Source organism: Plecotus auritus (assembly GCF_963455305.1).
Source record: "Plecotus auritus genome assembly, chromosome: 6".
In the NCBI taxonomy this organism is placed as follows: Eukaryota; Metazoa; Chordata; class Mammalia; order Chiroptera; family Vespertilionidae; genus Plecotus; species Plecotus auritus.
Genome location: NC_137773.1, coordinates 134,472,695 through 134,497,614, shown reverse-complemented (window position 1 = coordinate 134,497,614; position 24,920 = coordinate 134,472,695). Strand labels below are relative to the sequence as shown.

Below are 24,920 nucleotides of genomic sequence, written 5' to 3'. Positions count from 1 at the left end.
AACAGAGCGGCAAACCGTGGCTCGCGAGCTGCATGTGGCTCGCAAGCCGCAGTTTGCCGACCACTGCTAGGGTGATTAGGACAAGTGAATAATGGCCCAGGCTGTGAGCACCTGAGTAAAGGAGGTGGCCGGAGGCTTTGGCCCTGGATTGGTTGGTTTGTATATCCAGGTGCAGTTGCAGGCAAGTTATATACTATCCCCAGGGATTAGCCGAGCCTGGGAGGGGCGGTCCCTCCACAGTAGCATGGCTTCAGAGAGTAGACCATCAGAGATACCAAAATAAAAAGACATGGTCAGTGCACTCACTGATCTGTCCCCTGGATGAATTTAATCACCCCCCCTTTGAGGGCATTGCTGCTTGACTTCTTACTGATCCACTACGTGGTGTGTAATCTCCTCTGTTTCCCTATGCTAAACCAGGCCACAGTCTCTGTGACCCAGGGACCCCCATCTCCTTCACTTTGACCAAACACGTGACCATGAAACTGAACTCCCATCCCCTCGCTGGGATTTTTTTTCTGATTTGGGGTCTTTTCAATACCACACACGAGGTATCAGGGACTGTGCTCGAGAGGGCAGAGATTATACAGATTCTCAGAGCATCCACAAATGACAGTTCATTTTTCATAATGATCTATGATATTCATTTGTTGAAATTTTATTACTTTTGTAATTTAATTCAATTTTCCCCATTTCATTGCTGCTCGGGGCAGCGTTATCTTATTTGCCTCTCTCATTCTCCAGCTGAGGATGTTTCTCCTTTTATTATGAGCACGATGGCATCCAGATTAAATCCGCCTGCTCAATAGAACTGTTTCCAATGGTGTCAACCTTCCCTGAGCCCACCTCTGCTTGTGCAGCATTTTCAGGAAGACACCTGGTGATTTATCAAGCATTTTGGAGAATAATCAAGGCCTGACCCCCATCTTCTGCTTAGAGATTAAAGATCATATTCAGAAATGTTTCCCTGCACCAGCAATCATAGAAATGAGCAAATAATACTAGAAGTGGGTTAGGAATATCTTTTATGAAGATACAGATGAAGAATGTATTGAGCAACATCAAATTGACTTTAAAAGCTAACGACATCAGGAGACATCTCCCTAAAGCTGAAGTCATGCACCATTTTTGAGAAATCCTGGAGGTATTTTAGGAAATTATTGAGTTGGGCAGTGAGTTGGAAGGGTCAGGAGCCAGTGCGAAGACGTGCAGGTGAGTCCTCCGGCTCACTGGCAGAGCTGCCACTTAACTGAATTAAAACTCAGAACCCATGGGTGTGGGCACCTGTAGATACTGGAGGACTCTTTTTAGCAAATTTCATTTATATCTTTATATCTATAACCCATATAACTTGTAGGTTTTTAAAGGTAGAAATACTGGGTCTATAGTTAAACATTATTTTAAAATAGAAGCTTGCTTTCTCTCTTCTATAACAGGAAAGATTGTAATTCCAGAGGCTGCTAAGTGCCCCGGCCCAGGCCCTTTCCCCAGCATCTGAGGGGAAGAGTGGGCTTATTGTAATCCTAAGAAGCAGTGCTTTGCATCTTGCATGTGAACACCAGCTCAGCAGCCACAGGCATCGGGCACAGGTCTGCCCTTTCCTGCTTGCTCAGGCTGGTCAATGTCTGATAGTCCTGCCTTGTTGGATTGACACAAGCTTCTTTCAAAATGCCATCCTGAGCCAGTGCCTCTCTTTTTGTTTTTAACCACCCACTGTACTGTTCAGCCTCGACCCTGACACTCAATAGAAGCGTCTTTATTGGGAATGGCTCCAGTGTTTCCTTTATTTTCTTATTGATTGATTGGTTGATTGATTGATTAAATCAATTACATGACATTGGTCAACATTTCAGTGATTTCTAATTCCCAGTTCCACTTTCCTTTGCTCAGGCCTCCTTTTCTTTGTGCTATTTTTTCTTAGGTGTTGGACTTAGACCACCTGTGTCAGACCCACCATGAGCACTTTTGAAAAATCTCGATGCCTGGGCTTAATCTGAATCTCTGGAGGGTGGGTGCTGGGGGCACCACCTTTCACATTTGATTGAAAGCTCCTAGTGATTCTGATGCCCAGAGAAGTCTGACAGCTCTCTCCACCCTGGCGAGAGCCACATTCACCTCTCACGTGAAACATTCCAGTGGCTTCCTACTTAGTGTCTCTGTTTCTACCCTTATCTCCCTGTGGCTGTGGTTCTCAAACTAGGCTGCACATTGCAACTCCATAAGGAGATTAAATGTCGGGCCCTGCCTGATTTAATTGATCTGAGATAGGACCTGAGCATTCAGAGTTATATCATCACAGGAAAATCAGGGCAGCCAGGATGATCACAATGGTCCATGGCTATTCTCCACGTGCAGACAGAAGGGCCTTTTACAATTTTATATGTTGCTCATGTCAGGCTTCTGCCTAATCCCCCTGTGGTTTCTGTTTTTGCTGGGAAAAAAAAAAAAAAAGCCCCACTGTCTAACAGTTACCACAAAGACTCACATGATTTGGCCTCTGTTGTCTGTCTAAGTTCATCCCCAATGGCCTCTTCTAGCTGACTCCAGACATCCCTGCTGGTCTCTTCCATATCCTTGAGCATCGCTATCTCAAGGACTTTGTACCATCTGGTCCCTTCGCCTGGAACATTCTTCCCCAGTAGCCATATGTCTTGCTCTGCCATCCCATTTGGTCTGGATTCCTGCTCAAATATCACCTTATCAGGGAAGCCTTCCCTCCCTTCCTTCCTAAAACAGCCACCCCCATTGCTCTCCATTGCCTTACCTTGTTTTATTTTCTTCATAAGCATTTAATCCAACAAATAAACATTCTATGTGAATTTGCCATTTATTATCTGTTTCACTCTCACAAAAATCTAAACTCCCTGAGGACATAGAGTTTGTTTTATTTATTCATCGGATCCCCAACACATAGTAGGCGCTTGAAGTTACTTGTGATGGGTAGTGAATTGCTGCTCTTAGACTGTCTCAAAAACATGGGCGTTGCTGAACTGCCACTCGTTACTTGGGACCTGTGAGTGGCAGCAGCCTGTGTTCTGGCTGTGCAATGCCCCGATAGCTTTACTGTCAGCTGCTTCCCCTCCCCTATTTTAATGGTTGTAGAAAGGAGAGAATTTGACCCATGACCCCTGCTAATAAGACTACCTCTGTTCACCAAAAGTTGAAAGGAATGACGCCCCCTCAAGTTTTTGCTGGAAATTGCATCTATATGAGAAAGAAGCATAAATCTATTTTTTGGAAAAACTGGGTTGTTTTTTGTTTGTTTCATTTGGGAACTTTTATACTAAGTAGGTTAAGTTAAGTGACTTTGAAATGTCCACATCTTAACATTTTATGAAGCCTAACTGGGTTTAAAGAACATTTAAAGACATCCAAACTTAAATGGAAGATCAAAATGAACTAATAGGTTGATGCAGACATTTTTCCACCCTGCCTTTGTGCTGGTTAATGAAAGTGGTGCCTTCTTGCCTGCGGACGATGAGCACAGAGGCCTGACTCTACGGGGAACTCTGGTGTGTCCTGACAACGGCCCTGGCTGAACTGTGCCGTGATGCCTTTTCATGGTACGCACCTGGCCCTCAGGACCACCCTCAATCTGCTAAGCAGGCAACTTGCCACATAAGAAAAGTGGTTGGACTCAAGGCAGACTTGTGAAAGTTTGTTTGATGGTACTTCCTAGGGAAAAAGTCTCCAACCCTTGGAAATAAAATCCATCAGGCAACAGGATCGGTCAGTGATGGAAATGAGGAACAATTTAAGTCTGTTACACAGAGGTTTCACACTCAGTTAATTGAGCAGTGGAATAAAGCGGCCCACCTGGGAAGGTGCGAGGTCACGTTTAATTTCCACGTATCATCTCTTCTGTGTTTGATGTTCGCTGCCACGTTTATGCTTCCTATGTCCTTACAGAATGGTTCCTGAAACAGGGGTGTCCTTACTTTCTTTTTATTTTAAGGGGTTTCCAATTATTTTTTAATATGTTTTTGTTGATTTTAGAGAGAGGAAGAGAGAGAGGGAGAGAGCGATAGAAACATTAATGATGACAGACAATCATTGATCAGCTGCCACCTGCATGCCCCCTACTTGGGATTGAGCACAAATCCTGGACATGTGCCCTGACCAGGAGTTGAAATTCGACCCCTGGTTCATGTGTTGACTCTCAACCACTAAGCCACACCAGTCAGGCGGGATCTCTAATTATTAAAGCAATACTTATTCATTTGTGAAAACATTCAAATGCAATTGAAATTTCTGAAGTAATAAGTGTAAGTCTCTTTTTAGAAAAAATAGGATTCCATGTTACACAATATGCCACAACCTGCTTTTTTCCCTTACCAATTTCTGATGGATGTCTTTCTACATGAATACATAGCTGCATGGTGTTCCCCTGCATGAATAGACTATATGTTTTTAGCCAATCAGCTATCATGAGACACTTAAGATTTAACAGTTTTTGACCATTACAAATAATGACACTGAACATTCTTGTGTTTTGTCATTTTAGTATATTTGTGAAAATGTATAAAACGGAGTTACAGGGCTTTAAGAGGTCATGCACTCTACAGTTCTCCTACCCCTTCCTGTCATCTTTGTTACCACCTTGGCCCCCAGAGGCATTGTATTTGTTATCCAGGCTATCAGATAAATGCCTAGAGGTAGAATTACTGGTTTTAAAAAATTACAGCTATAAAATGCGATTGCTATTGTTAAATTGCTCTTCAAAATATTTATTTTGGATGAAATCTCTTTTCTTTTTGTTGCCAGTTGAAAGGCAGAATTGTGAGAAGTCCAGGGTGTGAGCCCAGGATCATTTGATTATGTTTATTTTATAGGCAGAGATGCAACAAGTCGTTTCCACGCCATTTCTACTCAGATAAGGAGACCAGTCCCCTGGGAGCCAAGGAACACACATCAATGGAAATATTAAAAATGATTCTGATTTTCTTTCACAAACCAACAAAACAAATATACTGCCATAAATCCCTTAGCACATACCTGACCCAGGGGACGGTGCTGACAGGAGAAGCCACAATGGTGGTGGTGGTGGGGGTTGGGGGCTGGTTTTCATTATTGTGATGATTGTTAGCACAATTACTCTTGAGCAATGCAATCATGTCTGGTCTGAAGTTTGGCACAATCCTACTAGTTTTCCAAATGGGTTGCCATCTTTTAAAATCAGGAATTATGGAATGATTCACGGCATTGTTCTGGAGTTTTAATTATGCCTCTGAGAGAACTCAGTTTATCCTGTGGCTCTTCAACTGGAGAGCAGAGGAGGTTTGGCACATACAGGCACCTTTACCCAAGACCAAATGGGTTGCTTTGTGTCGGGTCTTTTCCGCTTTGCCTACAAGACAGACTCATAGCTGCATTTCCTAAGAGCAATCTATTATACTTGCTGCTTGATTAAGAGCCAGTGGGCATGCAAGTTTTTATCAATCTAGAGTTTCCCCTTTAAATAGCTTAAGTGGGAAATGGATGGCAAAGTGTTATGAAAGCAGGCTGGGTCGGGTCTTAAGGCCCTGGAGTCCAGTTGGTCTCCTGTGGGAGCTGGCTCTGGACCTCGGAGCTGGGTGGGGATTTCTACAGGGGGATGAGAGGAGACCCCAGTGTTACTTGAGGTCTCGGGACTCAGAGATAACTCTGATTAGATCAGGACTTGAAACTAATCAAATCCCTTTATTTCACTGGGCCTCGGTTTCCACTAAATCAGACATCAGCTAAATGCCAGCAGTGGGCAGACAGGCAAAGTGAACAGGGGACAGCTCTGTGTTGGAGGGTCAGTGGTAACCACCTTGGCTACACAGATCCCCAGTGGGAATAGTGGGGAAGGAGGGAGGGGAGTGAAGAGAGGCCACGCTTCCCGGCCTCCACCAGGAAGCCCCCTCGAAGGAGCTGTGCTGGGTGAAATGACTGCCTCACCAAAGGAAAATGAGGATAGACTATGGCTACATAACAATAATGTATATTTTTAAACACCTTTTTTTTGTTGGAAATAAACCATCACTTAAAAACTAGTCTTCAAGTTGTAATTTCCAGTTAAGCACATACTCCTAATTACAATAATATCTTCATTTTTGGCACTCATATATTTTTATTCACTCATGTCTTGATCTGTGATGTACGAGCACTGTGCTCCATGGGGCCATGGCCAGGGGCAAGAGACCTAGCCCCTTTTTTCCCTCATCAAGTGGATAGTCTAGTGGAGATCAATCTCACAGAGGTAACCACACAGCTATTAGTCAACCACAGTGGAAAAAAGACTCTGAAGGAGCAGCGCGCATGCCTAACCTGGTCTGGTTGTGACTGAAAGACTGAACTTGGCCTGCCAGGAGTTTTATTTGGACTGTGTAGTGTTGACCCACATCTCACTTTCAATTTGAATGAAAGGGCTTTAACACTTTTAATTCTTTATCTTTCTTCTATCTAACCCTCAAGTACCACTTTGGGAGGTGGGTTGTGGTTTATTTAAAATAATTCTCTCTGATTATTTCACTTAGCACAGTATTCTCTAAGTGCATCTATGTGCAAATGGCAAGATTTCATTCTTTTTATGGATGAGTAATATTCCCTTCTCTCTCTCTCTCTCTCTCTCTCCCCCTTCCTCTCTATATCTTATCTCTCTTTGTTCATATCATATCTTCTTTATCTATTCACTTATCGATGGACACCTAGGTTGCTTCTACGTCTTGGCTATTGTAAATAATGCTGCAGTGATATATGGGTACATAAAGGGTGGGACAAAAGTAGATTAACAATTGTTCATCTGGAAAATAATACAATACTTAATACATAAAATACTAGAATAAACTCTGTGTTTTGAGTACTCACAACTGTAAACCTACTTTTGCCCCACCCTGTATATCTTTTCAAATTAATGTTTTTGTTTATTTCAGATAGATACCCAGATGTGGAATTTCTGGATTGTATAGTAGTTGTATTCTTAATTTTTTGAGGGACCTCCATACTGTTTTCCATAGTGGCTGCACCAATTTACAATCCCACCAATAATGCCAAAGGGTTCCCTTTTCTCTCCATCTTCTCCAAATACTATATGATTTCCTTATGTGTCAAATCTAAAACACAAAACAAAAAAACAAACAAAACAAAATAGAAACAGACTCTTAGATACATAGAACAAACTGATGGTTGCCAGAGGGGAGGAGAACGGGAGAATGGGTGAGAAGGGTGAGAGGGAATGAGAGGTACAAAGCTCCAGTTTAAAGATAAACGTCATGGAGATGACATGTACAGCTTAGGCAAAATAGTCAATATTATTGTAATAAACTTTGCATGGTGACCGATGGTCACTAGTATTGTGATGATCACATCATGAGAAATATAGTGTTGAGTCACTGTTGTACACCTGAAACTAATATATAATGTATGCAAACTATAATAAAAACAAAGTATTTTGCCCTCATGAGAGTTAGGAAAACAATAGAAAAGAATAGAGCAGGGGTTTTACATGCATTGGAGCCAAAACCTTAGGAAGGCTTGAGAGGGTCCCCATTGGTCTCCTGGCTGCAGGCTGTACCCAGTTATTTGCCTCCTAAATCAAGCCAGGGACCACAGATGGCAAGAGAGTGTCTGCAGCCTGTCCTCGCCGCTGGAAGGGAAATGTTGAGGGTCTTTCAGTGGCATTTTTATTCCCAGGAAGAGCACACTCTGTGTTTCCTGTGCGGATCTGGGCCAGACCTGGATACTCCTTGTCCATATGTGTGCAGCAAACCCGGCCGGTAATGTTGCCAGTCTCCCATTTCACATTGTTCTCCTCTGTCGCGAGCTCCACACTGAAAAACAACCACCGCCAGTGCCACATGGTTTCAAAGATCAAAGGCCCCAGTTCTGAATATATTTCAAGCTAACTGTACTTCAAATGTTTTAAACATGTTCCTCCAGATGGGAAGCATGGGGCATTAACGAGGTAAACCACATGTGCGTGAGCCGGGATGTGGTCTGTGCAGGACAGTGAAAAGGGAACATCGCTGATCCGTGTGTTTGCCTTCCCCTCAGGTCCGCATCTTCACGTACCTCATTGGACGGGAGGCGGCTTTTGCAGACAATCTCAAGTGGATGGCCTGTGCCAACAAAGGTAGGTCCCTTTGATGGGCCCGGCTCCCAATGCCTTCTCCTTGGATGCACAGAAATCAAGATAGTCACGAGGAAGTGGAGAATTCCAGGAGAAGGCTGTGAATCCTAAGATAAGGTCTGGGTGTTTCTAAATTATTTTTTATAAACTTGTAACAGCTTCTTCCCAAAATATGCTTATAAAGTTTGAGGACATAGTCAAGCGGAGTGGCTGAGCCTCTCCACTTTACTGCTCAGTAGCTGAGGGGCCTTGGGAGAGTTACTATGGAAGAGCCGTTTACTGTGCACCAAATATCCACGTGCTTGCTTAGCATTCCTGGTCCCTTGAGCCCCAGTGGGGCCTCAACACTGGTTCTGGCCAATAGTCTGTAAGCAAAACCAGCCTGGTCATTTTTGGGATAATGCGTTTAAGAGCTGGTGCGTTGGTGTCTATGCTCTGGCTCATGTGAACTCTGAAACTACATAATGGAATAGTCATGAAATGAACAACCTTCATCAGCGTGGGGCCCTGAGTCACCACATGGAGCGAATGCCTTTCCACTCCCCTTGTCCCCTGCCATAGGCCAACCCACACTGCATACATAGTGTGTGTGATGAACCTCAGTGTTAAGCCACTGGGGTTTCCGGTTTCCAGTGTTCCCATAGCGTGACTTAGCCTACACAACCAATTAAGTCTAGTTTGAGTTAAAACAAAGTTATTTTAGTTGCAAGCAACCAAAGTTGTTCCCTGAAATTAAAAAGAGGAGTGTTTTGGAGAGAGAGGGGAGTGACTCAGAATCTAGACAGGGGAGGGAAGCTTGTGTCCCAGGAGGACCAGGGAGCTGTGTTTTGTTTTTTGTGTTTTTTTCTCCTTCTTGGTTTCCTTCTATAGTCTGTGCATTCTTCCTCTCTGTAGGTAGACCTTCTCTGCTATGGTAGACCTTCTCTGCTATGGTAGACCTTCTCTGCTATGGCATTGGCATATTCAGAAATTCCCATCCCATGCCATGTACACCCATCTATCCACACAGCAGGATATGATATTAGGAATATATCTTCTTCATCTCAGAATGGTCCACAACTTAAGTTCTGATTTTTAAGTCCCCTACCTTTCCACCAAAAAGTATTATGACCCCAGCTTGGTCCAGGACCCTCACCGCCTGCTGATTTGGGTATGGGCAGAGATAAGCCCACAGAGAAAAACATATGCACTCTGAGGGGCCCAGCACTGGGTGGGGGTGGGAAGTTCCCAGAGAATAGGGGCATGGCCAGGCAAATAAACCTCAACCTATATTTCCCATAGCTTGGCATTGTCTTCAATTATCTGCTTCTACTTGCAACAATATTTTAAGCAAGTCTCATTTTCCTCATTGAACAAGTGGAGACCTGCATGGAAGTCAACATTTCCTTGAAGCTATTAATAACATATTCTATGATTATTTTAGTTTATTGGCTGGCTCCCCTCACTATAGGTATCAGTAATATGATTATCTCAGAGCTAATGCATTTGGCTCCATTTCAGGGGCACATGGGAGGACCGTGGGCATGAGCGGGTGGAAGCTGATGCATCCTGTTTCCTCTGGGGAAAGGGTCCATTCTTGAAACAATTTTTGGACCTTTGTTGACATTTGCAAATCTTGAGTGAGCTCCACTTTTCCTGTTTTTCTTTTCCCCTTTATTCTGCGGTCTTGAAAAAAAAAAAGTTCTTTTCCATTTTTTTTTTTTTTAAATGTTGCTGTTATTCTTGCCACGTTGAATTGCAGTTCTCCCATCGGCTAGGATGCAGTTAGTCATGGGTTATTGTTTTTACCACTGTCTGTGTCCAGCTGATGAAAATTACTCGAATTGAAGTCTTGTCTTAATCAACTAATATTACACCATAATTTAGTTTTAGTCATTGTTTATAAGAATCTCTGAAGCATCCTTTTGAAGATAGTTTAGTCAACTTGGAGTATTTCAGGGCCTGGCTATAGCATACAGCCCTTTAGATTTAAAAGTTCTGAGTACAGACACTTGGAAAATCCAAGGAGGTAATAGTAGCCGCTGAGCTGGCCGGGCCTTGGATTCCACAGTGATTCTCCTTCCCTTCCTGTCTAAATCCAGTCATTTCCTTCCCTTCCAGGGCCAGGCCCTCTCAGAAGTTTCACCCCCTTACTCAGCTTCTCTCCTGAAGGGCCTCGGGAATAAAATGTCATTGTTTACCACTCTTCAAAGTAGCAGCTGCCATCAAAACGTTAGGTTCCAGTCATCTGTGCCCATATAAACAGTGGCTTCGCATTGCCTCAGTTATGGGGTTTTAGACCACGTAACATCAGTGAGCAAGTATTCTTCTATGGTCATTAATTAAATCATTGTTTATAGTCTCAGATTGTTATAGTATGGAGGCAGCATAACATTTTTCATCTCAAGTGACATGAGGTCCAGAGGGGCCCCCTTACATATTTTCATCCTGACTCAGACAAGTGCTTCAGTAAAATGAGTCATTAACATTCAGGGGCCAGAGCAGACTCGGGGAGAGCCCAGGGAGAAGCTTGTCGGCGGCCGGGCCGGGCCTGGCCATGGTGGCCCTGGGGAGGAGCGGGAGCTGGGCCCACACACCTTCCCCAGTCAGGGGGCGAGGAGCCACTCTCCTTACAGAATTTCTTGCTTGCAAGTCTGGTAGCCATGGAGACTGTTCTCAGCCATTGGACCTCAGACATGTCCCCTGGAAATGGGTATCTGGGGACGTGTATGCCCTTTGCAGGAGTTCGCTGCCTCCTCCGATCTACTAGCAAAACCAGAGGCCTGGAGTTCATTGGTTTGTCTCATTTTATGCACAACTAGGTCCTATCTTGAGGGAAATGGCCCTAATGAGGCAAAGCAGCAAACCATTTAAAATCCATTAAAGTGATCATTGCCACTGTACAGTGGCTGGTGGAATACGCAGTTCTGAGTTCATACTATTGGGTAAATAAGTGAACTGGGAAAACTGAAGAGAGGGGCCGACGCGCCCTGATATGCCATAAAGCCATGATGACCTTCTCTAATGCTCAGTGTGCCAGGATTTTAAACAAGCACCGCCCACGTCTCCTTCGGAAATCAGCGAAGGGAGTGCTTTCCAGCTGTGCAAACAGAGGGGGCCTCACTGTTTGGGCTCTCAACCCATCAGTCATCGTTAGGACGAATGGAAATGCCACAGGATTCTCTCTTGGTTGCCTGCTCCGCTTGTCCCTTTCTGATAGGTTAATGGTCATTCTGTCCTTATTTGAAAATGAGCTAGTGGCCTGAGCCCTCCTCAGAAGTTCAGACCCACAGCCCTTTTTCCATGAAAAATTTCTTACCCTCACGCTACATTTGTTTCCAAGGGCTCCTAAACGATAGCTTCACATTTATGAGGCCAGAATATGGTGGCAGGTGAGGGTAGGAGAAAGTGGCAATCAAACTTTCACTATTTTGGAACAAGTGGAAGAAGACACGAATGGCGGTTATTCAGATAAGTTTGTGTAATATTTTGTGTACCCTTTGACCAATATCTCCCCAATTCCCCTAACCCTCAGCCCCTGGTAACTACCATTTCATTCTCTGTGTCTACAAGCTCAGCTATTTTAGGTTCCATTTGGATTCCACATATAAGGGATATAATTCAGCATTAGTCTGTGTCTGCCTAACCTCACATAGCATAATACCCTGCAGATCCATCCATGTTGTCTCAAATGGTACGCTTTCCTTCTTTCTCATAGCTGAATGATACGCCACTGTGTGTGTGTGTATGACGGACACTTAAGTTGTGTACATGCCATAGAACATGAAGATGCTGCCCCTGTTGTTTATAACAACTAAGGATGACCAACTAAGTGTCATCCTTAGTGGTAATAAGGATGAACTGTACAGGTAGAGTGCAACAGTATTTTTGTGACTTATCTCTCTTGACCCTCACTAAAGCTCTATTAGGTGCTTGGGAGGAAAACTGAGATCTAGTTTTCTTTTCCTAAAAAAATATTTTTTTTTAAATATATTTTATTGATTTTTTACAGAGAGGAAGGAAGAGTGATAGATAGTCAGAAACATCGATGAGAGAGAAACATCGATCAGCTGCCTCTTGCACACCTCCCACTGGGGATGTGCCCGCAACCAAGTTACATGCCCTTGACCGGAATCGAACCTGGGACCTTTCAGTCCGCAGGCCGACGCTCTTCCACTGAGCCAAACCAGTTTTGGCCTAAAAAAATATTTTTATTGATTTCAGAGAAGAAGGGAGGGGGAGAGAGAGATAGAAACATCAATGATGAGAGAGAATAATTGATTGGCTGTCTCCTGCACCTCCCATACATGCCCTGACAGGGACTCGAACCATGACCTCCTAATTCATAGGTGGATGCTCAAACACTGAGCCATACCGGCTGCGCAAGATCTAGTTTCCTTGCCCCAGGTTACCAGCTAGCAGGTGGCAGAGCCAGGAAGCTGGCTGGTCCAGTGGATCCGAAGCCTGAGCCTCACTTCACCAGGTTGTGAGGTTACCTCTTTTTGGGGAGAAGTCAGTGATGTTTCATGGAGGACTCCTGCATCTCTTGCAGAGTTTGAGACTCTAGAAAAAGGAATGTAGAGGTGGAGGAAAGACTTTGTCAGCTAATAAAGACCAAGTGGGATTTCTACCCAGCGTGTGTGTTCCAGAAACGGCCCTGCATCCACTTGTGTGGGCATGTGGTTCAGTTTCTGACGTTTTACAAAGCGGGACATGAAGGCTCTGAGAGGAGATGAGGCAGTTTGGGGTGTGGGTGCTGCAACAGAGCTATAGGCGGGCCAGCATTCCTAGCTCCGTCATGTGATCCTTTAAATGATTTTTTCTAACATGAAATTTAAAATGTAACATTATTCACAAAGGAAAAGGCTTGTTTCTGAATTTGAGAGTCTGGCTGATTCTGATGGCATCACACTGGAGACCCCCACTCTCTGGTGGGCACGTGCCCACTGAGGCAGTGGGTAGGGCCCTGGCCTCATGGTCATTCCCTCCTGGTCAGTTTTTTCCAACTCATTGGACATGTGCCCTTTGGCTACAGGGCCCACCAGACCTCTTGCTGGATGTCTGTGAAGGTCTGAGGGGAGGTGGAGGTAGGAAGTTGTTTATAAATTGCATATCTTTTTACAGAAATAAGTGCTTTGTCAGTAGCATGTGATGTTGATGGGGAGAAGGAAGATGAAGTCACACCATCGACTTCACTGCCCACTCCACTGTCCTGAGGAGACTGAAATCTGAGCTTTGTCGCATTCAGAGGGGAGTGTTGTAAAGGGAGTGGTGCCTCACAGCAAAGGTGAACGGGAACTTGGCGTGGGAGATAGATGGCCAGGGTCTCCCACTGAGGAGCCAACTGGGGCCCTCAGCTCTGACGTCATTGCAAAGCGGAGTAATGAATGATGAAGCATCTCATCTAAAGGCACCTTTTAGACAAGGGACTCCTAAGAAATCTAGAGGTGAGGGTGGTAGAATCTCAGAAATACAAAGCACCAGGCTGCGTGTGGTTGATCACAGGGAGTAGTTGTAACCTGGAGTTCACAGGAGGCTCTGCGAGGGAATAAAGTACATAAATAGATGTTACGTAGAAAAATGAGAAGACCATTTGTAATAGGTGGCTAATTACAGCATTAATTACTCCTTGGTAATTACCGAATGATTGCTGATTCTGTTTTCCTACATGATATATGACGTCCAAAAGGGCTCATTAAAGAAGAGAATAAACATTCAAGAGCTAGAATTTAAAAGAAAAAAGGGGGGAGCGGGGAGGAGGGAAAGGAGCCAGTTCAGAGAATGCAGAGGGAAAACAAGGGAAGCGTCTATGGTTACAGCCAAAGCGTCCAGCCCTCAGCGACTTCCTGTTATCCATCAAAAGTACATTTGTTAACTAAAACTTAGATGAAAACATTTGAAAGCAAGAAAGAGTCTTTCAGAAAGGTTGGGGATTTTAATGGGTTGGAGTTAGATGATTAAATTTGCATGAAGCTTTGCAGTACATGTTATTAATATTATTTTTATAATCTCAGCTTTTCTTACCTTCTATACATCTGCATGCCTGGTCTATATTTTGAAATATAAATTAGAACTATGGCCTGGGTTTTGAGTAGACCTTTGGTGCTAATTATTGAGCATTTCCCAGGAAACTCAAGGAGAACCATGCATTTCCCCACCCCATCCTCAACTTGTCCTGGCCACAGAGATGCAGACAGCCCATTAGGGGCGACCTTCTGGGGAGGACCTTTGAGCAGTCACGTGTGTCTGTTCTTTTCTGAAACAGGAAGAAGCAGTGTCCTCAGTGGTTAAGGGCAAAGGTTCTGGAATCAGATGAACCTGGGTTGGAATTGATCTGGGACAAATCACTGAGTTCTCTACTCTGGTTCCTCCTGATACAGTGAGTCCATGAGTTGCCCAGGCACACAGGGACAAGGTGGATGCCACTAAGACCCCAGTGGGTGTCCTGCATTGCTAACCTTATGCAGGCTCTGGGAATTCTGCTCCTGACAAGACGGGCGCCCGTTTTTTGTAATATTTCATGGAGCTAATATTCCAGTGAAAGAGAACATTGTAAACAAGCAAGTCAGAGTTCAGCACCAGATTAATCTTCTGAAGAAAGTGAAGGCAGGGCGAAGTGAGAGGAAGTGCGTTTAGACAGCTGAACCCTGCATGATAAACAAGACCCAGCCATGGAGAAACTGGATGAAAGTTGTGCCAGGCAGAGGGGACAGCAGGAGCCAAAGCCTGAGAGGGGAATGAAGTTGGCCTGTCAGAGGAGGAGGAAGGCCAGGGAGCCCAAACAATGAGCAATGGTGAGGAAACAAAGGGAGTGAGGTCATCCAGGTGGGGGGCAGGCAGCTGAAGGAGTCTTGGCATTGTGGCTAAGACATTTTGATTTTATTCTAACTCTAAATAGAACCAGTTTTAGGATCTTTAGCAGAGAGATGAGGATCTGCTTTATACTTTCAGATGATCCCTCCGGCTGCAGGATAACGAGGAGGGGTCTGTGGGGAGGCAGTTGCCATACTCTGGGGGAGAAACTCTGGAGTCGGGAGTGGGCTGGGACAGAGGAGAGGGGGAAGTGGGTTTCCGATATGTTATAGAGATAGGGCCAGAAGATCTTGCTCGTGGATTAGCCATGGGCTGGGGTGAGCAAGGGGTGACTGTCAAGGATAGCACTTATGTTTTTGGCCTAATCTGGGGAGTGGCGCCATTTGCTGATATGGGGAAGAGGCAGTTGGGGGAGGAACGCGTTTGGTGAGGGAACCGGGAGTTGGCTTGGGACGAGTTCAGTCTGAGAATCCTGTTAGTCATCCTGTGGAAGTGTCAGGTATACCATTGGCTGTGGGTCTGGAGCTCTGGGGAGCAGCCAGCTTTTTGTAGCTTCTTAGAATGTTGACTGTGACCAGCAGTGCCAAGTGAGGATGATCTCAGCTCCATCCCCGTCCAAGTGTGTGGTGGTTTTTCCTTTCCACTCCCTCTATGCTAATGACCTGTCTCTCCCATCCTTCTCCTCATATTCATTCCCCTTCTTCTCTTGGCCCTATTTTGGAAAATCCAAATCAAGGATTTTTACTGTTGGTTTTGAGGATCAAGAAAATACAGACAACTAAAAAGAACTCCTCCTGAGAGTTGCTGTCTTTATGCACATTTTGCACAGGAACCCCCAAATAGGAATTATTCTTCTCTGAGAATCATGCACCCATGTTCCCTAATAGTCCAGAATCGTGGAGCTCTCCCTCCTCTTAACACCATGGCAACCCCTCCCTTAACTGTCCTCTTTGCCTTGATTGTCTAAGACCTTTCCCTCAGAACCACCGTTTGTCCACTAAAGTAAAGATGAAATATTTTCTTTCTTATTCAAACACTGATTGCAGCCACTGTGCCTGGAGAGGTAACTTTGGATGTCCCCTTTCATCCAGCGACCCTCTTTAAAACTTGTCTTTCCCACCAATTCTGCAAGAGGGGCTGCCTGGGAGTGTCCCAGTGGATCCCCTGACTTTGGTGCCTGACCTCTGATGGAGGTGAAGGTGCTTATGGGCCCCACTTTTGGGCTGCACCCTAAAACAGGAGCTCAGTGCCTGCTCCTTCAGGGCCCTGTTTCCCCTGGGATGGGTGAGGCTCTGGCTCTGGCAGGGAGGGTAGGGGTGAACAGGAGTGACAATGCATGTTAATTACACTGTGCAGAGCTGTCACCAGGAAGCCAGAAGCCACATGGTCCCGACCTGCTTTGGGGTTGGCACACCAAATTCAAACCAGCTGGGCTTTGTTTGGAAATGCCCTGGAAGGGTCTGGCCCTCTCTGGACAACAGAAGGGCTGGCATTTCCTTATCCGAGCCCTGTTAGGCACTGGGAGGTTCTGTAAACACTGTAGCCAGTGCTGCGACAGACCTGGCTCCAGAGGCACACACACCCTCTCTGATGTGTTGGCACCAGGAGCTGGCATGAGCCTCATTATAAGGGTCCTCATTTAAAGGACGGGGAGGAAACATGGCATGTCCATCCAGTGTCCCTGCTTAAGATCCTCCATGACAACCTGCCTGTGGGATGAAGCCTAAGCTCTTCCCAAGGTCCTGTGTGAGGGTGCCCTGTACATTCCTCTGATCTTATACCACCCACAGTGCCCTCCCGCCCAGCTCCTTACCCCAGTCACTCCAGCTATTTTCAGTTCCCAGCAGGAGCCTGAGTCTGCCCTTCGCCATTATTTACACTCCTTGCTTTATTGTACACTCTTTAACCCCTCTTCCTCCAGCTACTGGTCCTCATCCTTCAGGATTAGTGGTGCTGACCCTTCCTTGGGGCTGCCAAGTGCCTGGCTGTCCCTGCTTTGCTTTAGGGCAGCAGTCGCCAACCGGTGGTCCGTGAGGTCCGAAAGGTTCGTGACCGCTGCTTTAGGGCAACACTGATTGTGCTATTCTGTGGTTGTTCTACTCAGACTCCGAAGGCCCAGGAGGCAGGGGTCCTGCCCATTCTGTTAATCTCTGCTTCTCCAGGGCTAAGTACCAAGAAAGCCTTCCATAAAGGTTTGGATGAAGGGCCCCAGTTCACCCCTTCCCTTCCAACATCTCCCAACCCACCCACAGCAAGGCCAACAGGAGCCCACACTGAAGAGGAACATAGCAATGCCCTGAACTCGAGATCGAAACGGCATCCCCATCCGGAGACAATCGCATGGTTAGAACTTATCTGTTGCTTAGAATCCAGGTCCACCCAGCATATTTAAAAGGCAGGTCTGGTAACCACACGGGGGTATGAGCTGGCATGTCAGCCTCAAACTCATAAAGGGCAAAATTCTGTAAAAGCAAAAGGCACAGATGAAGAGACTCCCAGTCCTTGGCTCACCTCCTGTATTTGCTGCTGGAAACCTGTGGTAACGTGGGGGAGACACATACCCACGGTCTGCCTCGGTCTTCTCTTTACAGTGAGCACAGTTTTCCCCACCTCATCGTGTTGTTAAGAATAAATGGGACAAAGTCTTTCAAGTGTTTAGTAGCAAACGTTGTGTCCTTTAGTAAGCACTCAAAAATTAATTATAACTATTATTGTTATAGTGATAAAAATGGATAGCCTTTCAATTTTGAGGTGTATAATTTTCCCATTGGAAATAAATCCACCAAAGTAAAAGACAAAAGGTTACAAAATGGCATGTAAAAGGACCCTTCTGCATTCCTGCCAGGGAAGGTCTGCATGTGCATGCATAGAAAAAAGTCTGGGGAGACATGCTCTCAAGCAGCGGTCGCCAACCTTTTGACCCTCACGGACCACTGGTTGGTGATTGCTGCTCTATAGGGCCAACAGGGGCTTCCTCTGGGGGGTGGGTTTATAGTTGATCTTAATTGTATTCCTTTGTTTGCTGATATTTTCTAGTATGAACATATGACTAATGAAGTGGGTGATGGCAGAGGGGAGATCTAAGGTTTACAAAGGAAAGAAGAGGAAGAAATTAGCTAAGAGGCCGAGAAGGCGTGGCAGGTGTGGGCTCCCCAGTTGCCGGTCTTCCTGTCTGTTCCTGACCTGGTTCTCCCTTGGCAGGATTCTTTACCCAGATCTCCACGTTGGCAGATGTGCAGGAAAATGTCATGGAATACCTCCACGTGCTGAGCCGGCCCAAGGTGATCGACCAGGAGCACGACGTGGTGTGGACTGAAGCTTACATCGACAGCACTGTGAGTCACAGGCCCCAGGGAGCCTGAGGGTTCATCCCTGTGTTCATTTCAGAAGACAGCAATTGGGTCACTCATCTTCTATAATGGGGTTCAGTGACATTTTCCTTCGTTGTACAGTTTGCAAACAAAATTGGTGAAAATGTAACCAGCATTCTGGAAGGTATCTGATCAGCACAGAAATCTCTTTTTTAGTGTCTTCTCTAGCTACTTGTTTCCTCCCACATGTGTACAAATGCTGTCATTGGAGCAGTGACGATGGGCGTGTTAGATTCAGTCCCCCATCTGAGAGGCCCAGTCCTGGGGATCAATCTTTGGGTCTGAACTTGGGAAGGTGGCTGAGTTTGGCTCTCACAGTGAATCGGAGCCACAGCAGAGGCCACAGCTGTGTTTTCTTCCTGTAGATGAGTGAGAATCTGCTTCGGTGGCGGTGATATAGGCCAGGGATTGCTTTTGGAACTCTAGCCAAGGCTCATTCTAACGCTGAATTCTAAGCACAGGATTCTGATGCTGAATTAGTTTAAAAGGAGGAACTTTGCCAATCACCAAACAATGGCTCTGTGGCCTGGTTGCTTGTGTATTTTCAGGGTGATTTTTCATAGTGATAATGGGTCTGATGGGAGTGGCGTTTTTCATTAATTGATTGTAAATGTTCGCACAGGGCTTCTCTCCCATCGCTTTTGTTGGGATTAACATCACATTAATCACTGTAACCCAGACATAGCTGTTCTCCAGAGTGGTCTCAATGGCTGCTGTGGGCCGGCTCTTCTCTCCAGGAGTCTCATTCCTGTGGCGTTTCTGGCAGCAACAGGCAGATGCAGGCAGGGGACGGCACGTGGGAACCCAGCTTGGGGGGCACTGCAGCAGCCTGTCCCACCTCGGTCTCCACGTCACAGTGGGACCATGGAAATATGAACTGGTGCTGAAGGGGTGTCCCTTCCGGAGGAGAATCACGCTGAGCAGAGGAGGGTGTTAAGGTGAAAACCCTCTCTGGTTGACAAGTTGATCTTGGGCCTGAATCACTGTCAGGGTCCGACACCAGCTTGATTTAGAATCCTGGATGACATAACTAAGCCGCTCATTTATGTTGGCACCATAGTAACAATAAAAATAACAATAGCAACAACAGTAATAGTTTCATCCCTTCTTCTTCCATGTGGCTGAGGAAGGCGGGAAAAGAGCATGAAGAGGAGTGTGGCTAGCCGGGATCGAAGCCATCAAGTCACCCAGTGGTTTTGTGTATAAACCCTAAACAGCCAGTTTGATCGGTCACATTATTTGTTCACCAATTTAAAAAATATAAAACAAAGTCTCTATAATTAAAACATTACAGTACCAGCACCTGGATAGACAGACAGCAGTGGAATAGAAGATCCAAAAGTAGCCGCACCTACATATAGAAATATAGTGTGTGATAAATGTGGCATTGCAGATCAGTGGGGCTAGAATAGGCTTTGCACTGAATGCCTTTGAGAAAACTAGATAGCCATTTAGAAAAAAAGTAGTTCTATTCTAAACATCATACCCCCCCCCAAAAAAAAAAATAATGCCAAAGGATCAGAGACTTAACGTGTAAAAAATAAAATCATACAAGCAGTAGAACAAAACATGGGTTGCTTCCTCTGTGACCTGAGTTCAGAGAAAGGCTTTCTAACAATGACTCCAAAATCCAGATGCAATAAAAAGAAAGATAAGTAAGTTTGACTACTTAAAATAAAAATAAAGCAAAAACCAACTTTTAGTAAGTTGAAAACTATTATAAGCGAAGTCAAAAGGCAAATGATAAAAATAGGAGGGAATATTTGCAGCATACAGGACACACACAGAACTAATAAGCGTAATATGTAAAGAACTTTTTTAAATGGAAGGGAAAATCCCAAAATTCCAATAGAAAAAATGAGCAAAAGACATGCGCGTAATGAAATTAATAAAAAATAATAAATATGACTTTTAAACATATGGAAGATGTATAACTTCACTCATAATAAGAAAAATGCACATTGAGATGTAGTGAGATGCCATTTCTCAGCTCTCAGGCAAAACCTAAAAGCGTAACTGTATGTACACTGTGTTGGCGAGGTTGAGGCGAAGGGACATTCACACATTGCTATGGGAAGACAGAATGGGCAATCCCACTATGACCCAGCAATCCCAATTATAGAAATTAAACCTGAAGATGAACCCCAGAAACATAAAAACACATACATTCTGTTCATTGCAGAATTGCTCATAATTGCAAAACACTGTAAGTTACCTAAATACCTAAACATAAGAGATGGATGGATAAACTGTGGTACTTCCACACAATGGAGTCTTCATGCTAGAAACAAGAATGAGGACAGTTTCTATTGGTTGATATGGAATGACTTCTAGGATATATTGCTAAGCAGAATGAGCAAAATGCAAGAGTATGAATAAGGTGCTATCTTTTACATAAGAAAGAAGAGGGAATAAGAAGACATGTGTATCTGCTTATTAAAAAAACAACAACACAGAAAGAAAAATCAGAAACCAATAGAACTGTTTACCTCAAGAAGTGGGAGGAGTGCCGAGAAGAAGGGACAGTGGAGGGGGACAGACATCTCTGAGTTATCTTCTTGTATAGTTTTGACAAAGCCTGTTTCCAAAAATTGAAAAGTAAACAAAATGGGGCAAAACCAATAGTGAATGAAAACAAAAGCAAATGAATTTAACTACATTTCAAATGAGAAAAAATATATATATATCCCAAAAAGTAGGGGAAAGAAGCAACCTTTTGAATATAGTAGTTGCACACTTTATTAAATTTTGAACAGTACTTTGACTACCTTCAGGCTAAGGGGGAAAAAAGAACTGCAAGTAAATTTTAAACTTTTGGTGTCATTTGTAGTAATGTAGGTATAGCCATTCTGAATTTATTTTGTGAGTGTGGTTGATTGAGCACATGTGTAAATGGGGGGAGACAAGGCAGACCTGTGGGATGAGACTGGATTGAAGGTATCAGCATTGAAGTACCACTTTGCAACCATTTTTGTAAAGAGTAGTTAGGGCAAAGGTCATCAGTAGATGCTAAATCTAGGGGAAAATTTTGGACAGAATCTTTTTGTTGTCTCAAAGAGCCTTCCCATAGGTTTTTGACAAGTTGTGAGGGGGCAAAATAGTATCGGCAAATATCAACAAAATCTTGAGTGGGTCATCAAAATTAGTGTCACCCATGAGGAGCATGCTTTCGGAAAAGGACACATCACTTAGATTATTCTGGCTGGGGATGTGTCACCTGGAGCTCCTGGAGGAAGCGGATTAAGCTATGTTTTGTTGTTGTGTTTTTTATTTTAATACACTTTATTTTATATATATAATTGATTTCAGAAAGGAAGGGTGAGGGAGAGAGAGATAGAAACATCAATGATGAGAGAGAATCATTGATCAGCTGCCTCCTGCACACCCCTTACTGAGGATCAAGCCCACAATCCGGGCATGTCCCCTGACCAGGAATCAACCCTGACTTCCTGGTTCATAGGTCAATGCTCAACCACTGATCCACTGTGGTGGGCTTTGTTTTAATATGATGTCTTGCTATAGTTAATGATAATCACTTAAATCAATTGTTTTAGATTTATTAATTACATACGTACAAACATACATATGTTCATGTATGAACTCTGACAGCAGAGGCAAAGGAAATGGGAAGCAGCTCTAAATGCGCAGCTGCAATGGCAATGTTTTTGAAGGCCTGTCCTTTATCTTAAACATTTACATGAAATTTGCTTTCTGTGCCATAATCACCTTTACTTACTTTAAGATAAAATAATGGTTTAAGTGGCTCATTATTGAGTAAAATGGAAAGTCAGGGTTACAAAGCTCATTATTTCACCTCTTCCAGACCCTTTGCCATATATAAAACTAACCCCCAGACCATGCTTGTCCCTGAAATGACAAATCGGCATCACCTCCGTGCTTTCCAAGCTTCTGTGTACCTTTGCAGACAGCCTGATAAATACCTCCCTTGTAGAGTGCTTTGAGGGCTCCTTCTGAGCCTGGTGGTCTTGAGAAGCCTGTTGGGTCGGTGAGGACATGGGGAGTCAGCCTCCCTCTTTCATAAGCCTGCTCAGTGAACAGAGGCAGCTGCTGCTCCCACAGATGCTTCTGGGCTGGGAGGCAACAATCTCTTTAACCTCATCTGAGCCTGGATTCTTCCAGGACGAGGGCAAACGCCCTTTGTCATTGATGTGGGTTCAAAATAGGATTTGTATGCTGAACTTGTCTGCAAAGTCTAAATTCTAAGATGAACCCACCAACTTTGGAACCACTCAGAAAACTATGGGGGTGGGATGTGGAGGTCAGCAATTGCAAGATCCTGCCTGCCCTGTCATAGCCAGGACAGTCCAGCCAGCTTGCAATCACGAGACCAGGTGCAGGAGCACTCAGCATTGGCACTGGAGACCCCATTTTAATATTTGATGTCCTGGTGGGATCGGCACCTATGGATTTTTTTATATTTCAACATAGTTAAAATCTACCTTAGTATCGTAGCTAAAGGCATGCATTTAGAGTAAGAATCGCCTCAGTTTGAAGTCTACACCTCAGTTTGAATTCCATGCCATACCAGCCTTGTGACTGTAAGGAAGTGGCTTAGCTTTGTTGTGTATTGCTTTCCTCATTTGCAACCCTAAAACCTGCCTTAGGGTTGACTAAGGATTAAATGTCTGTGTATGGAGAAAATGCAATAAATACTGCCTATCATCATTCCCAATCTCAGGAAATCCAGTGGGAATGTTTCTCCTTGGTTGTGGGAAGTTATTAAAAAAATACTCTTCTTTCTTCTTTCAAAGAAACTTCAGGGTAGTTACAATATGGCTTCTACCGTTTAGATCAAACATGTCAAACTCGAGGCCCACGGGCTGCATACGGCCCACAATGAATATTTGTGGGGCCCAGGCAATAAAACGGTATGTAAGAAACGTTTTAATAAAAATTTCATAACTTAATTTTTACAATATTCTGCTATACATAATTATTAATAACGAACTACAATGTTCGCTAATGACTGATTACAATAATCGTGTTGCATTTATTTCCCTTACTCACCTTACTTGCAGGCGCACCATTTCTCTCCACTGATACTAGCAGCGAATATTTTAGCAGCCGATGTCACGTCATTAGTCTTGTACTGACTTGTTTGGTGTGCGCAACAGGAAATATTTCAGTTTTGGAGAACAAAGAAAATAAGTTTATTTGCGTTATGCTTATTAATTTGTGCAGTTATTCAGCGTCTGGTAAGTTAATGTTCAAGAAAAAATACTAAATTTTTTTAAAGTGTTCTATTATTTTATGTTAACGATTACTCATTTATTTCAGCCCTTTGTATTCCGCATGTCTCACTCTAAATAAACCTACGTTTCTATGAAAATTGAAGCATTTGTTTTTTTTGCAGCCACATAAACTTAACCTTGTTTGTTTGGCCCATTGAGTTTGACATGCTTGGTTTAGATAATAGAATTTGGGACTTACGTATGATGAGCACCTTGAAAGCACTGTTCTTCTAGAGATAAACTTGAATCCTCTGGAGTTCCTGTTGCTGCCATTACATGTTGTGGTCAGGCATGAATGTGTGGCGTTGGTGCCCAGGGTCAGTGTCCCTAAGGGAGGCTGCTTGTTGTGCTGCACCAGCCTAGGAGAGTCCCTAAGCCTTAGAGAGGTGAAAGCTGGCTGCCTTGCCCAAGGAAAGGGAAACATGGCAAGAGCCCTCTTAACTGGCCGCCCCTCAACCGGTTCAGTGCCCTCTCTGCTCTGGAGCAGTCTGTGGCCCACAGCACACGGGCATTCGGTCTGGAAGCCACGCTTGCACAGATGCCTACACAGCTGTGCCCCCAGCCGAGCTGCATGCTCAGGGGAAGCCAATCCTCTTCATCCCTGACCTATTGATGGCAGATGTCATTTTGCCATAGCTGTATACATCAGCTAAGTGTTACTTAAACCATTGAATTCTGCTCATTACCCTGTAATTACTGCTGTAAAAAGGAAGTTGTTACTTCTGTGCTGTGTACATGAATGCCTTGGAAAGACTTTAAGAGAAAAATTACCGGTGGTGCTAAGTATGGACAAAGCAATCATGAAAGATGGGAGAAAAAGTCTTCCCTGCACTCAAGGATACTGACACTTAACCTTCCTTCCTTCCTTCCTTCCTTCCTTCCTTCCTTCCTTCCTTCCTTCCTTCCTTCCTTCCTCCCTGCCTCCTTCCCTCCCTTCCTCTGTTTCTTCCTTTCTCTCTTTCTTCCTATAGAGTAGTTTACCTTGCTTAGTCTGTTTCATCCTAGGTTGCTAGGGTAGACCTGGTGGCTAAGGAAGCCTCTGCTCAGTGTCTTGTTGCCGTTGGTAGCCCACAGAGGCTCTGTGCTCCGTGAAGGAGAGAGACTCCCAGACGCCGAGAGGAGGACCACCACCTGGTGTGAGAGCAGCTGGGACTCCCAGCTGGAACTGCCAACACACTGCATGTGGGTCAGCATCGAGGGACAGCTATGTTAGTTTTCTGTTGCAAAAACGGATTACCACAAACTTATCTGCTTAAAACAACACAAGCGTATTATCTCATGGTTCCCATGGGTCGGGAATCTGGGCACAAGCTAGCTGGGCCCTCAGCTCCGGATCTCACAGGCTGCCATTAAGTGTTGGCTGCACTGCAGATCTCATCTGCCCTCAGGGCCCCTTCGGATTGCTGGCAGGAT

General features: G+C 44.5%; 1 protein-coding gene across 4 annotated transcripts in view; it reads left to right on the top strand.

Annotated features, from left to right (window-relative positions):
* The window catches only part of CACNA2D3 (calcium voltage-gated channel auxiliary subunit alpha2delta 3), an 860,181-nt gene that overhangs the window by 529,842 nt on the left and 305,419 nt on the right, over window positions 1-24,920 (top strand). For all 4 annotated transcript variants that reach the window (XR_013960934.1, XM_080675067.1, XM_080675065.1 and 1 more), the window contains exons 12-13: window positions 8,017-8,095; window positions 18,086-18,219. Coding sequence is in view for 3 of the 4 variants with exons in the window: in XM_080675067.1 (XP_080531193.1) it covers window positions 8,017-8,095; window positions 18,086-18,219 (213 nt within the window). In the remaining variant the exon portion in view is untranslated. The remainder of the gene's footprint in view (window positions 1-8,016; window positions 8,096-18,085; window positions 18,220-24,920) is intronic.